Source organism: Ctenopharyngodon idella, chromosome 15, assembly GCF_019924925.1.
Source record: "Ctenopharyngodon idella isolate HZGC_01 chromosome 15, HZGC01, whole genome shotgun sequence".
In the NCBI taxonomy this organism is placed as follows: Eukaryota; Metazoa; Chordata; class Actinopteri; order Cypriniformes; family Xenocyprididae; genus Ctenopharyngodon; species Ctenopharyngodon idella.
In genome coordinates, this window is record NC_067234.1 from 19110793 (window position 1) to 19127395 (window position 16603).

At 37.7% G+C, this 16603-nt stretch overlaps 1 protein-coding gene across 2 annotated transcripts in view; it reads right to left on the reverse strand.

The window, feature by feature from the left end:
• sacs (sacsin molecular chaperone) overlaps window positions 1-15545 on the reverse strand; it is a 31345-nt gene extending 15800 nt beyond the window's left edge. For both annotated transcript variants that reach the window (XM_051862007.1, XM_051862006.1), the window contains exons 1-8: window positions 15226-15545; window positions 13585-13931; window positions 12315-12465; window positions 6530-6620; window positions 4280-4365; window positions 3647-3758; window positions 3365-3511; window positions 187-1669 (exon numbers count right to left, since the gene is read on the reverse strand). In XM_051862007.1, the coding sequence (XP_051717967.1) occupies window positions 187-1669; window positions 3365-3511; window positions 3647-3758; window positions 4280-4365; window positions 6530-6620; window positions 12315-12465; window positions 13585-13607 (2093 nt within the window). In that variant the 5' untranslated portion in view covers window positions 13608-13931; window positions 15226-15545. The remainder of the gene's footprint in view (window positions 1-186; window positions 1670-3364; window positions 3512-3646; window positions 3759-4279; window positions 4366-6529; window positions 6621-12314; window positions 12466-13584; window positions 13932-15225) is intronic.
• Between the last annotated feature and the right edge of the window lie 1058 nt (window positions 15546-16603).

Sequence of the window (16603 nt, forward strand, 5' to 3'; positions counted from 1 at the left end):
CTCCACCTGTCATTCAAATTTAAATTCTACATCCAATTGTGGCCAATTAAATTCAAATTCCAACTCCATATTCCAAATTTTGTTGAATCCTGTTTTGATATGATAGCATTTAGATAGCAATGAAATAATACTATGAATAAACATTACCAATACACCAAGTATGTCAACACAAATGTGTCCCCATACCTTGGATACTCCTGTGAGGCGATGTAGACAGCATCTTTGTCATTCACAGAAGAGGAGAACACAGCAAACGTCTCATCCTGCAAAGGCAGAAGTTCCAGTCCAATGAGGTCATTGTAGCAAGCATCACTAAGGATAAACTCTAGCAGGAGCAGCTTCTCACTGGAGGAACCTCTATGGCGACATTTCCTCAGAGTCTGACGCACAAAAGAAGGTGTCACTCTCCTCAGGCTACCTGGCTTTGTGACAAACATTGTCAGTACTGCATCGATGTAGGCTGGAACCTGAGCCAGCATCATCCCTGAGCTCTGGAGGTATTTGATGACGGTCTCTGTAGTGTCCATGCTGGAGTCCAGGTCTGAGAACACTGTTTCATCCACCTGGACCCAGCTCCCGCTGAGCGAGTAGATGACTGGCTGTTGAAGCAAGTCATTGAAGAGGGGCTCAAGAATGGGTTTCCAGCGAGGTCGAATTCTGTTTGGATCAGGCCAGGCTCCGTAAATACCTCTCGGGGAAAGGGGAAAATCTTGGTCCTTCTTAGTTTGGATTCGTCTGATGGTCTCCATAATGAGTGTGAAGTAAGCCCTTGGGATGACTGTGACTATGAGAAGCTCGTTCCAAAGAGCCGCCGGGTCCCTCCACTGGTCCACCTCCCGCCATTTGATGCTCCTGCGGTTGTCCGTCAAGCCGAAGAAACCACTAACGTGGACTGGCAATCCTGTTACACTTTCTTCTCCAAGGGGGAGTGGGAGAAAACAGAAAGCACGTCCTGAGAAACTAGAAGTTGCCCCCTTGCCCTCATCAATTAGGGTGAGGGGCAAGGCAATACCAATAGTTGGGATGAACTTCAGATCATCAGCAAGAGAATCCAGTTCACCGCACATGCCTCGCCCTCCCACACCATTACACACCAACCAGGTGGTTTTCTGAGTCTCTTTGGCAGTTTCATCCCGCACTTCAATGGAGTGTTGGTAGGTAGCGCAGGTGACCGAACTGCTCAAGACACCATTACTGTAGCTATCTATAGCCTGTCCCAGGGTCTTCAGAGAGTTGGGACGCTCCATATCATCTTCTTGGCTATCGCTTGCTGTAACTTGGAAAAGCATCCGCTCAGTTCCATCTGATTCCCGTACATGCAGAGAGACCTTCTGCACGCTCTTTAGAAAGAGCAGCACAGTGTCTGCATCAACTTTGAAGGATTCAAAGAGCTCCAGAACCTTCTCTTTATTGTAAATGTTGTTACTTAATTGTGAGGGTTTCATTCGGAGTGGAAAACGAAAGAGTGTTCCTGGAAAGTTGCCATCTCTAATGGTTTTCTCTGAGCTACCGAGCAGGCCAAAATAAGGGGCAAACTGATCGTTAAGCTCAGTTATTTCCTTTATATCGGACTTCAAATTCCAGCACTGGCCAGACTCATGGACTCCGAACAACAACTGATGAGGGTCCAGCATCGCAATTTGATCCCCACTGAATATACTAGGAACATCTACAAAAAGATGGAACATTTTTAGAATAGTAAAACATTAAGATTTAATTATATAATGAACTATATAACCATGCACATATATAAAGATATAAGGGTACACAAAATTATGGATACACAAAATAAAGGATGGCCCTACTTTCCATTAGGTCTTTTATTTTTGCCTACCCTGCTCAACTGTACATCACAAATTAGAAAAAATAATTTAATTAAAGCTGCAAGCAGCGCTGAAAGGGCCCTTGCACCCGGGGACACCTCCACCTGGTGGCCTTAGGAAAACAGTGAACAGTGGGCGACACACATTTAAGCTGGCAAATGTAGGAGAAATATGGCAAAGTCATTTTGATGCACCACACTTCCTGCTGCCAGCAGGTGGCGCTTTGACTATAACAGAATTTTGCCATGTTGATGTCTTCAGGTCAGGACTATTATCAAACGTGAAGTTTGAGGCAGATTGGACATTGTATGCTTGAGTTACAACAAACTTCTTGTTTAATGACGATAATAGCATGCTTTAGCACTCAGCTAAGTGTTTCTAGCATGTTTTAGAATGTTTGTAGCATGTTTAGCACTCAACCGCATATACAACAACTTCCTGTTTCGAGGCGTTAATCGCATACTTTAGCACTTAGCCAAGTTTTGCATGATTTAACGTGTTTCTAGCATGTTTGGTACTTCATAGCATATTTAAATGTGTTTCAGGGAATTAATTACAGTGTAAAGCATGACATTTCCTGTTGCCAACAGGTGGCGCTATGACTAACTGAATATTTGCATGTAGATGTATTCAGGCCAGGACTCTAATAAAACATGTGAAGTTTGGGGCAGATCGGACATTGTATGCCCAAGTTACAACAACTTCCTGTTTAATGGCGAAACATCGCACTTTGTCAGGCCGCCACGGACACGCCCTTCAGTGAAAACTCTAGATTTTCGTAATTTAAAGTCACAAAGGCCTTTAGATTAGACTCACCAAATATGATGTTGATCTGATAAAATCTCTGGAAGGAGTTTGTTAAAGTACATCTGGAAATGGCAAAATATCTCACTTTCTGTTGGGTTTTCAGATTTTGCACCCAGGGACTTTTTTGTAGGTATTGGGCTGTTACATGTGTGTACCTAAATTCATACCTGTACGTGAAACGTAGCACGAAGGAAATTTTGTAGGTGGCGCTATCGAGCCATTTTGCCACAACTAATTCTGAAACCCATATCAGACATAATTTTCACCACTTCTAACTCGTGTGCAAAGTTTCATGGGTTTTTGAGCATGTTTACGTTCTCAAAAATGCAATTCATTTCGGAGAAGAAGAATAATTGACCTAGCAATTACAATAGGGTCCTCACACCATCAGTGCTCGGGCCCTAATTAGCTGACATGAAAAAAATATGTTTTTTAATTAACCATTGGAGCATTGAACTTCTGCAATATGACATGATATACATGATATACTTCAACTGTTTCAAATCGCGTTTTGCAAATTCATTTATGATTATTATGCATGCAGCTTTCATGAACTGATATTTATTGACAGACTACATGGAACATTTGTATTTTTAAACATTCATTTGTCACATCACAAAACCATTTAAAATGATCTAGTGAAAGTTTATTAGGCACCTAAAATATACATTTCCAATTGTATATTAATATAAATGTTGATGTTATGCATCAGCTATATAGTATACGTTTCTCACCTGTTATGTGGTAGACAGAGTTAAATCCAATACCAAATCTTCCCACTTTAAGAGGGTCCTCTCTTTTTCTACTCCGTGCAATCTCCTGAATACCATTCCAGTCTTCACTGGTAAAGACAGCATCATTATACACATACAATGCTGTTCCTGTAGAAAAAAACGCCAATATATTTCAAGATTAATAACCTGTTTTAACCACTCATTCTGTTTATTGCATATTGCCAGGAATAATATTGAACATGTGAAGGGGCACGTTGCAATCGATCGGCATTTTCACATTACCTTGATACTGAGCCATATCAGGTGACCACAGTGATTCCACTCCATACTCCATCTCATCATACATGAACTTGACCTCAGTGGCCCCAGCATCCTCCGCATTCTGAATCAGCTCCTGTATGGCAGACACATTATATAGTTGTTGAGATATATTCTCATACACCGCTTATGATTCAAAAGTAATGACTTAAATATATGAAAACTGTATTTTTCACCTAAAAAAGTATATAGATTGTACAAGGTGTTGTTTACTACAAAAAAAATGCCTCATTGCGTGCCCCCTCAATCGTAAAAATACAAAAAATATTTATAAAAAGGACTACAAATACAGTACATACTTCAAATCCAGCTTGTGAATTAATATCAGTTACACTCTTCAGTTGCAGAGCTTTTAGCAGAGCTTTAAACTCTCCCAGGGTAACTAAATGATTAAGCTGTAACATGTTCTAAAGGTTATTCCATGAACAAGGTGCAAAATAAGCAAAACCCTGATTTCTGAGCAAATCCTGGGTGCCTTCTAAAGTAACCATGATAGTGGAGCAGGAAACTTTTGAGGCTGAATATAATGACAAATGCCATAACTTAATCATTTACAGTGACCACATACATACATTTTTACATGTCATATATTCATACTTTTAGAATTTGTCCACCCTCTGGATATCTTCTCAAAATATCTTTCAGAAAATCAACCAAAGGTGGCGTAGTCTGACCAAACCTCCCTGCAAAAGAGCAAATGATTAGAAATGCAGAATAAGTAACTTTCACACACACTAAGGCCATGAGTCCACCAAAGAGTTTTTAGTCAGTGCTCTTCTGAAAACACCTTGCTGTGTTTGCTTGAGAGCGATTCGGCGGCGCAGCGTTTTTTCAGTTGAGGCACTATATGTGCTATATATGAAATATCCACAAAATAGTTTCTGATTTACCAGATAGTTTGTTTCTGAATATGAAAATGTCGATACAATGTAAAGTATTTGCTCTGGCTGTTATTTTCGATGATTTTGTTCCGTTGTTGTGCTTCTGATTGTCTTCTGTTGCTGTAGTCCCAACAGAATGTGACGGTTGGTCGGTGTGGTATTTGTCCTGCCCCTCCTCCACTGTGATTGGATGGATGGGTAAAAAGTGACAGTGATGAGCGCTGCGTTACGCAAAGTTGAACATTCTTCAACTCTCTGCAACTGGTAAAAAACGTTGAGCGCTCAGCGTGAAATGCTGAGCGCCTCGTCACGCTGCTGCCGTTTTAAAAAACGTGGCGCTCCCATTAAAAACAAATGGAAAAGTATGCTAGCCTTGGGGAAAAAAACACTTTGGTGGACACATGCCCTAATGCAAAAGTATAAAACTACACATCCAAAGTTATGTGGATACATGAACACCACTCCAATAAATGCTCGTTGAAGGGATAGTTCACCCCTAAAGAAATGATCCTTCATCATTTATTATATCGTTCCAAACCTGTAAAAATGTGGAATAATGTACTTTTTTACAGTTCCATGAATGGGGACTTTACAACCTTGCAAAATGTATGTCATTATTCACTAGCCGTGTTTCCATCACAGATTTGTGCAAAACTTTAGCAATATTTTCTAAATATCGATAAAAACTATTGCGAAATGACACTGTTTCCATTAACCGATGTTATGCAATTAAAACGTCTTTTTTTCCTCTCGCGATAAGTCATTCCAAAATCATGGCAACAGATGTTGGTAGGTTTATGTACATCCCAGCCACTGCACTATTATTTTTAATCAAAGGAGACGTAGGCATGTTATCTACGCATTTATGGCAAGGATATACTTGGGAGCGGCCACGTATGAGGTGTTTCTGGGTGTTTCTGCCTCCTATCTGCTATCTGAGGTCTTGATAAATTCAAATTGTGGCATTTCTTTGTTGTTTAGAATCCAGTAGTCCCGTAATACTTTTGTCTTTTATGAGTTTAATTAAGATCTCTCGTCTTCTGTCCAAATATACCATGCCCTCTTTAAAGAATGATCAATTGCTGTGTTGCAAAATATTCCTTTTTCGAACTGCCTGAAAAAACCACCTCATGTGAGCGTAAAATCTTTGTTGCAATATATGAGAGTTTTTGTGAAATTGACATGTTTCCATTGGGTGCATTTTCAGTTTCAATTTGTGCAATTTAAAGGGTAATAGAAACGCGGCTACTGATCATCTTCAAATCCAATGAGCGGTTAACTGCTTTGACTGGATCACTAAGTCAGTGAATTGAACTTGAGAAATAGATAAATTCCAATTTGTGAACAAATCATTCAGACTTTTGTGAACTGGTTGACTGGTTCGTTGAAAACATCTGACTCGAATGATTCATTCATAAATTAGACATCTCTGCTTCTCTAATAAGTCCACCAAGAGGAAATAGAGCAGATGTCAAGACTGTCAGTGAATAATAGCTTGTACTCTTCTGAAAAAGCTTTCCTCTAAATGTTGGGAAACAGCAGTAGGGATCTGCATTAGTGAGGTCACTAATTTTTATAGAACTGCAGGCCAGTTGCATAAACTGCTTAGACTAGTATTACACATTAGTCATCTAATTATTTTCTTTAAGACTGTTCATAATGTCCGTTACATACAAATTAGATTGGTCTAATTTGAATCTGAAAAGTAAGACTGATTACCCACTGACAAACTGCTAGTTGGTCAGACTAGTTCTAGCATGCAACTGGCCACAGGCATTTTGAACAGGTTGGATGTCTAGTAATGGTAGCTGTAGAAACAGCCAAACTCATTAACTAAAAGGGGTCTCCACATATTTTTGTCCATACTGTGTTTTTAAATGTATTTAAATGTCATCCTGACATTTAAAACATTGGTGCAGCAGACATACTTGATAAATAAAGTGTCCCTGCACCTAAACTGTCTCACCTCCTCCTCTCGGGCCTCGTCCTTGCAACGTCATGATTATTTCATGGCTCCCGTGGGGCACCAAGCTTCTAATCTCAACCCCATCCTGAACCTATACAAGAAGGACAAACAAATTTTATGTAGTTAAAGGTAACCATTTCATATCAATGTATTCAGAAAATGTAAAATCTCATTAAACATTATTCTTGGGGCATTTTATGAAGAAAATGGGAATGCTGTATGCATAAGTCACTTCCACTAGGGTGGTCTGGGTAGTTTCTTACTGCCCCAAACTAAAATAGCCCACCATCTTTATGATAATCTGCTGGTGTCTATGGCCTGGTTCCCTCCTGCTATATAAACCTTGTCCTTTTGTTATCTGTTAGGCATAAAATTGTAAGTCTGACCACTCTGAGAATTATAATAACTTTCCTAAACAATCCACAATATTTGAGGTATCATTCATGTGAGTTATGCACATATGGTTAGGGTTTTGTCTTAGGATACATTTACATGACAACGGTACTAAAAATGGAAGGGTTTCAGAGATCCGCGAAAAACACTGTATTATGCATGTCAGGCCAGTAGTTGGCAATGTCACTATGACTGAACACATAATGCGCATGCGCACGTCATCACCATTTTCACAAATTCACATTTTTGTAGTTTACACAGAGATGATAACGGTATCGTTCTCAAAAACTTGCACTTTAAACCTGTTTTCAAAAGTTTGCATTTTCATTCTCCCAAAATGCTTATGTTGTGTAAATGAATGGCCAAAACGCAAAAAAGGTTTCAGTTTTTAGTTAAAAACGATGTCGTGTAAACAGACCCTTAATCTCTAAGCCTGACTATAAGCAATAAGTAACATAGGCACATATGAACTTGAATAAATTAACTTTATTTAAGCAATATTTCAGCTCTCGGAGATGAAGAGCTGTGCAGAGGCATGAAGCCAGGAGCAACAATTACATCACAAAGACTAGGATATGGATTACTCCTTTCTCAAGCTTTTCATCCTCCATCTATTAAACTCTTAGCCCGCAATGCACCTCTGTAAACTGCACTGAGGTGTCCACATGGCTTACCCATAATTCACTGAGATATACCACAGTTTTTAGTTTATTAAGATATTGATTATTCAAGGCTGAGATTGTGCCAGTTCAGACAGAGTCTGCTGTCTTCAGCTATTCGTGGTGGAATCAGCTTCTGCTAACACACACTGTTCAGCACTTCTGCTAACATAAACTGATCAAGTGCATGCAGAGACCAGAAGAAAGGACTACCCGGAGAATCAGAGCCCTGAGCTCCAGTACTTACTGTAGTAATAAAAGTAAATTATGCATAATTACATACAGCTAATTTTTAAAACCAAACAGAAATTAATTGTATAATTACACGGTAATAAGGACACCTTAAATCAACTGTTAAATTAATCAAAAGGTTTTTAAGAACAGAGCCCCACACATGACATGCAGGAAAAAACTGCATTGCCATTAACTAAGAATTTGTTCCCCGAACGTATTAATTTGTTCCGTCATTTTAGGTAAATAATGGCCAAATTGTACTAATTTGATTAAACTAAACTAAAAAGAGGGAACAAATTAGTACAAAGTGGTCACGATTCAACTAAATGAGGGATCAAATTAATATAACGCGGGCACAAATGAATAATTCACTGGATTTAATTCTTAATTCATGGCCACAATGTCTATTTTTTTTCCCCGCATATTATGCGCGGGGCTTCGTATTTTAGCCTTTTGTGGAATAGTCGAGAGTTTGAAAGATGCTAATCAATTGGACTAACTGGCAGCTTGCTGACCACAGTCTTATTGAAAATGCAAAGAAAATGTTTATATTGACCATACTAAACGTTTCGTGTACAGTCAACAATGTTGTCAAGGTGATCCTTGTTCACAAGGAACTGAAACAACTAAAACTGCTGTATTATGCTGCCAGGCCAGTAGTTGGCGATGTCACTTTGTAAAGAAACACTACACACCTGTGCACATACACATTCTTCTACAGGGCGGTGAATACAAACAGTAAAACTACACTTAGCTGGATAAGTTTTAATAAACTCAGTACTGAGCAGCTGAAACAGTTCGCCATTGTTGTTTTGTTTGTCAAGTACTTGTGCTTCCTATAGACCTTACGCCAGAGAAACAAGCGCGCCGCCATCTTTATAATATTGTCTTTGAACTTCCGTTTTCGCGGTAGCTCTGTATATTTCTATGGCATTGTTGTCAAAGAATAATTAGCTGGTGAAGTGGATTTACTTGTTGTAGAGTTAATGAAAGTTATCATGAGCATTGTAACGTTTAAAGCAGATGTCTTAACAAATGTCAGCAGACCGGGAAGATTTTAAAACGAGCCGTTCTTTCATAAATACGTAAGATCGCTGTGGAAATACAAACCAGAAGTCAAAAGACAACGAGCGCAGCACTGAAAAGGGGCGGAGCTACATAAGGTCTATAGTAGGGCTGGGTAAACAATATCGATTTCTCGATTTTAATTTTCATTTTTATGAACCAATATCGATTCTTAAATCCCAAGAATCGATTAGTCTAGTCTGTTTTCAGTTGATGAATGAACGGAACATGTAGCGCGCCTCCCATCCAATAAGTCGCAATAATCTTTGTGCTTGTTACTTTTGATATGAAGCAAAGTCTCAGATTTCAAATGACGTCCATCTTATTATGAAATTCATTTTAATGTTCTTCAATATTTAATGCATGTTTGAATAAATCAGTTATGACAGCCACAATTTAAATGTTTATATTTAAAAAAAAAAAAAAAAAAAAAAAAAAACGAATTGGAGTAGTACATATAATTATGTAATTCCAATCTTTATTTATTATTAAAAAAAAACATAATTGAGTTTAAGTGTTTGTATATAAATAAGTTAATTTTAACCTTCATTATTATAGTAAAGTAGTACCAACTGACTCCCATGTGTAGTTTACAGCATTAATTGAGAGATTTTTTTCATCTAGAAAATTTGCCATGTACTGAAACTGATATACTACATCCAAAATAATCGATATCGAATCGAATCAAAATCGTAATCGAATCGAATTGTGAAAATTGTGTCAATATCCAGCCCTAGTCTATGGACTGATCATGTAATATGCATGAGCATGATGTCACTGTTTTCACAAATCTGCATTTTTGTAGTTTACACGGAGACAATAACGTTTTTAAAAAACCTGTACTTTGAAACCTGTTTTTGTTTTCAGGCCCCCAAAACACCACTGTAATGTAAATGAATGGCCAACATGCATAAAAAGTTTTCAGTTTTTAGTTGAAAACGATGTCATGTAAACGGCCCCTAATAAGCAATACTGAAATATTGTACATTTCTGTCAGTCAGTGAATTCAGATAGCGAGTAGGGATCATTCATTGTGTGAATGTTATATCTGAGCATTTCTAAATCTCATGTACAGAAATGATCAGATTTTTGTTGTAAACACACTCAATGACATGCTGTCTTAAAGATAGTTTGTGAAAACGTAATATGGGCAACCAGCCCCTTAACCAACTATAGGAACAATTATTAATTATATTTTCAAGCAGTTCATCTTCCTTGGATGATTTGTGAGGACAAAAAGGGAATTCCTTGAAGGACATTTGGAAGAAACCAACTTGTCATGGCACATCCAGGAAGAATTACCAAAAGCAAAAAATTCCCAAACTTATTAGAGACGCTGGACTGATGCCAAGATTAGTGATCACATAGTTTATGATCACTCAAAATCAGACTATAAGTGCAAATACATCTCTACTAACCCATAACACTGGCACAAAAAATTTCCTAAATAAATGTGGGCCGGACTGTACGGTCCGGTCCTCTGGGGTTGTATGAATGTTAGCTGAGATCTGAGGGCTGTCTTTCTCCAGGCTATTTTCTGAGTCTGACACACTTAGGGTAGAGGAATAATCTCCCACCTGCTCCCATCATTCAGGGACACTTCCCGCTTCAAGCTAAGAGAAAGGCTCTGAGGCCTGACCTGATCATAGGAAAAGTAAAAGAAAAACTATTTATTTTGACCCTAAGCTTATTTGGCTTGTGCATAAAGCTGCTGATTCCATTTACCAGAAAATGAATTTAATCTTGTCTTATTTTCTGATCAATATTTGACTAAATATTTGGAATCCAAGGGGGAATTTCACTAAACAGTTGCGCCACTTACATCAAATCATTAGACGGGTTTCCAACCACATGTTTTTAGAGGAATTTTGGGATATCATAAAAATGCAGAATGGAAATATCAAGATGTAAAAGAAAATTTAAAAATATACATAAAAAGACATTTTTAGAATAATTTGCTGGATAAATACCTAGATGTACATCAAAACCCTCATGTGATTTTGTTCATTGTCCTATATGTGACCCTGGACCACAAAACCAGTCATAAGTCGCACGGGTATATTTGTAGCAATAGCCAACAATACATTGTATGGGTCAAAATTATCGATTTTTCTTTTATGCCAAAAATCATTAGGATATTAAGATCATGTTCCATGAAGATATTTTGTAAATTTCCTACCATAAATATATCAAAAATTTAATTTTGTAAGTGGATATGCATTGCTAAGGACTTAATTTGGACAACTTTAAAGGCGGATTCCAGATTTTAAAATATCTCGGCCAAATATTGTCCTATCATAACAAACCATACATCAATGGAAAGCTTATTTATTCAGCATTTAGATGATGTGTAAAGAATTGACCCTTATGACTAGTTTTGTGGTCCAGGTTCACATATTGTCTTTGAATTTAGGCCAAAGCTGTTCCGTTTTGTACTTCTATGTTTCCTGTATTTTAGATTATTTTTCTTTGTTTTGTTTATTGTGTAACTTTAACGGCTGATATTAAAATCCACCTTGTCTGCACTATAAACCGTTTTAGTGTCTCCAGAGGCTACAGTATATTTTCCACCAGAAGTGACAATTTTGTCTTCTTGAACACAGAGTATGGACACTCTGCTTTCTTCACATATTCTTTTTGTCATATTAAAATAATATTATTTATTTGTAGCATTTTGTGATATAAAAATAATGTGTTTACAATTTCTATACATCATGATATCAGCAATTGATCAAATGAGCATTATAACCTCGCATACATCCAGATGCATGGTGCAGTCAGGTGCATTTTGGGCATTTTAAAGGGCCAAGAGGTGCCTGGAATGGTGGAATGATGCTGTACAGTGAAATATTGCATACTATGGTACTTTGATTTATCCTCCACACAACCTAGCACTCAAAACCAGCCTGCAAGGTGGGAAACTGCACACCAAAATTCAAATTGCAACTTAACAAACACACAGAACGCTCCTAAAATACCACACAGCAGTTCAATCTTGATTGGGAAAGCTCCACTCCATTAAAAATCTAGTATGTTTCATTCCAACTGTTTCATCACAAATAGACATTCATGTGAACGCAAAAGTAGAAACCACAACATAAAAGTAAATGCTAATAGATTTTATTTATATGTGCAGCTGTATTGTGATCCGTGCAGTGGAAAGGCACAAACATCGCTGTGGATTTGGCTGTGTATACACTGCAAAAAACTGGGAACTATCATGAGCTCTTACCCTGGGCTGCACACAGATTACAGCACAATGGAGCACATTTAAACAATCTGGCCTCTGCCCAGTTTCTAAATCAGTTTCTTTGGGTGGATTATAAACCTGGGTTGATTGTGATCACATGGTGGTGCTCTTCATTTGGATATTCTCTTCTCATCATATGAAATATAAACTGAATCATTTTACAAAAGTTTTTTATAAAACTCACCAGTTTTCCATTGTGAAACAGCTGCTGCTGAGACACAGGATAGTCTGTTTCTTGATAGATCAGGGTCTTGATGTATCTGATCACTGTAGACGGGGGAACCTGGAAGACCCTCTTGCCTAGATAGTCATGACAGACTATCACCCATGGCAACCTAAAATCATAAAGGAAAATTGTTACTCATAACCATTCACAGTCTTGAATCTCACAAAACCATTCATTTACAGGTCATATTTCACCTCAAAATCAAAGAAAAAATGAAAAAGAAACAGAAAACAGAAAATAAATGTTATTTTCATTGTGCATTGTGATATAGTCTTTATGAAAATAAAGTGCATTTCCCCTAGATTTTCATTAATGTAATGCAAAAAAATAAGCAAATAAAATTGCAAATAACAACTTTTTGTCATTATTGCAATGTAGGAAAAAATATTTCAAGTATAAATTATTTATATATCATTTTAGTATATATTATTTTAGATATGATCCTTCATTTTTTAAAATGAAATGCGACCTGGACAGATTCATCAGAGCGTCATAATAATACTAAAGAAATAATGACACATTTCCTATATTTGTTTTCATTCCAGTTAAATTCCCACTTTTTAATGTGGGGTCAAGAGATTCTGTCTTAAGGCAAAGTGGGTCTGAACAAACAACACAAAATTACAAAGATCTATTTATGTTTGTTCTTTCAAAGAAAAGCAACGCTTTGTCTTCTTGGGTGCTTTTGTTTTTTATGGCCTTGGCTGATGATGATACTTTCATGCACAACAAACACTAATAGAAATGCATGGATCCTGCCACGTCACCTCTGCAGTTAAAAATCAAATTACACCTATTAGGGGCTATCAAGTTTGAGCTGTATCCAAATGCACACATCAGTCTGTCTTCTAAAAGCCAGGGCTTTAAGGGATAAGTATTTTGCCCAGCTGACAGATTATGACATTTACTATAGTACATATAACACAATGACACACATCTCTAGTTTTAGATCTTGACTTGTTGTCAGGCAACCAATGAAAGTCCCACTGGGTCACTGACTGTATCATGTGTTTGTGTGCTAGGGTGGGGCATAATATGTACCATGCACACTATCTAGTGAGAATTCACATTAGATAGGAATACAAATGTAGGCTAACTGGTTAAATATCGTATTGAATTTGTTTTTAGTAATAATAGACTATGATATAAATGTAGTTCTGGATAGTTAGCGGTCATAAACAACAACAACAAACCGGCCACTAACTTAAACTAATTAATCTTAACTTACCACGGGTCGTGACCGGTTGCCATTGCTTTTCAGCCAAACTGCCGTTATTCGCGTGCGCAGACATTCATCGATCTCTCCGCATGGAGCATTACGCTATGCTGTAACCGTTATCTTCCGGAGAAAATCCTCCGCATTGGGGATTCATTGATTTACTCCGACCCTTTTGGTCTCAGTCTCAGAGAATCATCCCATCCTGTGCGTTATAAGCTCCGTGTGGCCGTGTTTTGCGCTTGGACCCGCCTCCTCCTCCTTGTCCTGAGAGGTATCGATGCGGTTTAATAAACGGTTCAGCCAACGGTCTGTCCCATAGATGTCACGCTTTGTCGCAGTGTTTTAAAATAAAGATTCTGGAAGAAAGAAAGTAGTATAATGTCATAAAAACAGCATCCTCCATTATAACACCTTCTTAGAAGAGCGTTTCTATGAATGTGTAGGCTGCATGTATTTTGTAGCTGCGGATTTTTGACTCTGAGCGCCATGAATACTGGGAGTTGAAGTCCTCTAGTCAGTGTTGTGCACTTGATGGGCAGATAACTGTCATACTACACATGACACTTCGTACAGGAATTCTATAATAATACGTAAATACATTTAGCTGATTATTATAGTATATAGAACACTATAATAATAAGAAAATACATAAAAATACAAATACATAGGCCTATTTTTATTATTAGCCTATTTAGAATTGTCAATATCATATGTGATGCGATAGGCCTAGGCTACTATTTAATCCCATCTGTGACCAAATTTATGATTTTGAAGGGTCTAAAAAAATAATTGATGTATTTTACACAGAGTTGTCCACTATAAATAAAAGTTCAGATTCTCTCAGAAGTCAGAACATGTCAGGTCAATTTGGAATCAGGCTTACAACTTGTTTTAAAGTGTCCTTCTTACAGTGTAATTATACATTTAAGTGAGTAATATTAATTAACAACATGTCCTTATAGGGTAGGGTATTTGGTTTAGGGTTAGTTGCAAGTATATATACTGTTATTGCTACAGTATGTAACATCGTAAGACTGTAAAATAAGGTGCTACCTAATACTGTAAAACTGAAAGCATTGTATCTTTCCCGTTTTCCCATTATAGTTAAAAAAATATTAAATTATGTTACTTAAATTATGTTATTGAGCCACTGAGCGATTTTTGACTGTAAAGTGTCCCATCGGTTACAATTGTGAACATAATAAAACACACACTTAGGCTACACACTCTTTCGAAACTTTTTTTTTTTTTTTTTTTTTTTGAACAATCATACAGTTTATTTAATATCCCATAAGTAAAATACATATGCACACTTAGTTGGGAATTAAATATTTAATGCATGTAAAGTCAGAGTGAAAACAGGCCTATGTCAGCATGCAGCATTTTTAGTTTTCTTCAAAAGAAAGGATATGTTATGACGCAGTATTGGTTATACCGAATGACGTCACATAACCTCATTGCACCAATATTACTAAACCTTGGTAAAATGTTTTTTAAAAGGAGATGCAAGCAAATGACAATTAAAACTGCAAGCACTGTCAATTTCTAGAACATTATATATTTTTGTATTGCGTTCTCCCCCTAGTGTATTTTGTTACATTACTGCTGCAGGATGAATGTATTCGTGATGTTACATGTAATAAAGCTTACCTTTTATGACCTTATTTTTGTATTTCAGTTGCTAAAATCGCGAAAGTGAAGTAATGACATTGAGCAAATCCAAAATAACCCTGGTCTCAGCACGTTTTCCTCTGTAAATCCACTGCTGCAACAGACGGTTCCTCCTCACAGGACAGTCCGAGGGTCAGTGTGATCTGCACAACTGATCATGTTCTTCATGCTGCGGTATTTGTGCTTGTATGGATGTTGTTTATGGTACATGCAAGATCTTTTAATACATAATGCCCAATTTAATATGCCCACTACACTAGTCTAAATCTAACAGTTCTTTGGAAATCACCGTCTCTTCACTGCATCAGCTGTTTGATCAAACCAGCGCTCTTAAAGCTACAGTAACCTTAGGGGCCATTCACAGAACGCGTCTTTGCGTCTAAAAACGCGAGACGCAGCGCTCAGGAATGTTTTTTTAAAAAGCACAGCGTAGAACGCGAGGGTCTCGAGACGCGCTTTTGAGACGTGATGCAATAACGACAATAACGGAAATAATAGAAATAGGCAAACAGCAGAATTGATAGATACGAGTTTTGACATGGAAAGAAAGAAAATAAGATAATAATGAGCGCCTCCTCCGCCATGTTGCCGTCAAATAAAACAGTTGTCATGCCAACTTTCTACTGTAAACAGAAGCTCGCAACGCTTGCCCCGCCTCCGAGTTCTTCTGATTGGTCCACTGTTTTGGAACTGACATTGATGAGCGGCGCTGCGTGTAAAAGTTGAAATTCTTTTAACTTGACACAGCATCTTAAAAATGCGGTGCTCATGTGCGAGGCGCTGCAAAAGATGCGAGACGCGAGCGTGACAGTCATGCACGTCCGTCAAGCACGTGTTTACATAGAACAATGGAAAAGTAGCACACCGGAATAGAAAAACGCGTTCTGTGTGAACGGCCCCTTAGTCAGGTTAGATGTAGGCTGCGTCCGAAAACTTGAACATGCTGCCTTCGGAGGACTCATTTCAAGGTAGGAAGGCATCAAGGCACTTCTGAATCTAATCTTAGCTTCACTTCCTGTTTCCGAGATACCTTCATCTGATCAATTTTGGAAGGCAGCGTAGATGTATCCTTCTCTGCCTTTGATATCCCACAATCCTGTGCGTTCCATTCTGTGACAGTTGAGCTAGAAAAATAAAGATGGCGTCCGAAAGTTGCGTTTGCTTGTCAGTTTGTGTGTAAATGTACATTTTTGACCAACATTTTCCACTCTTTATGTCATTTCTAGCAAGAAATTACTAGTGTAGTAATTAAAAATTTGTTTAGTTCTCGCCAAAGATCGCGCTATTTTCCTGTAGATCATTAAACTGTTACGCTGCCTCAGAAGTCTGTCTGAAATCAGTTTCGTGAGGTGCCTTC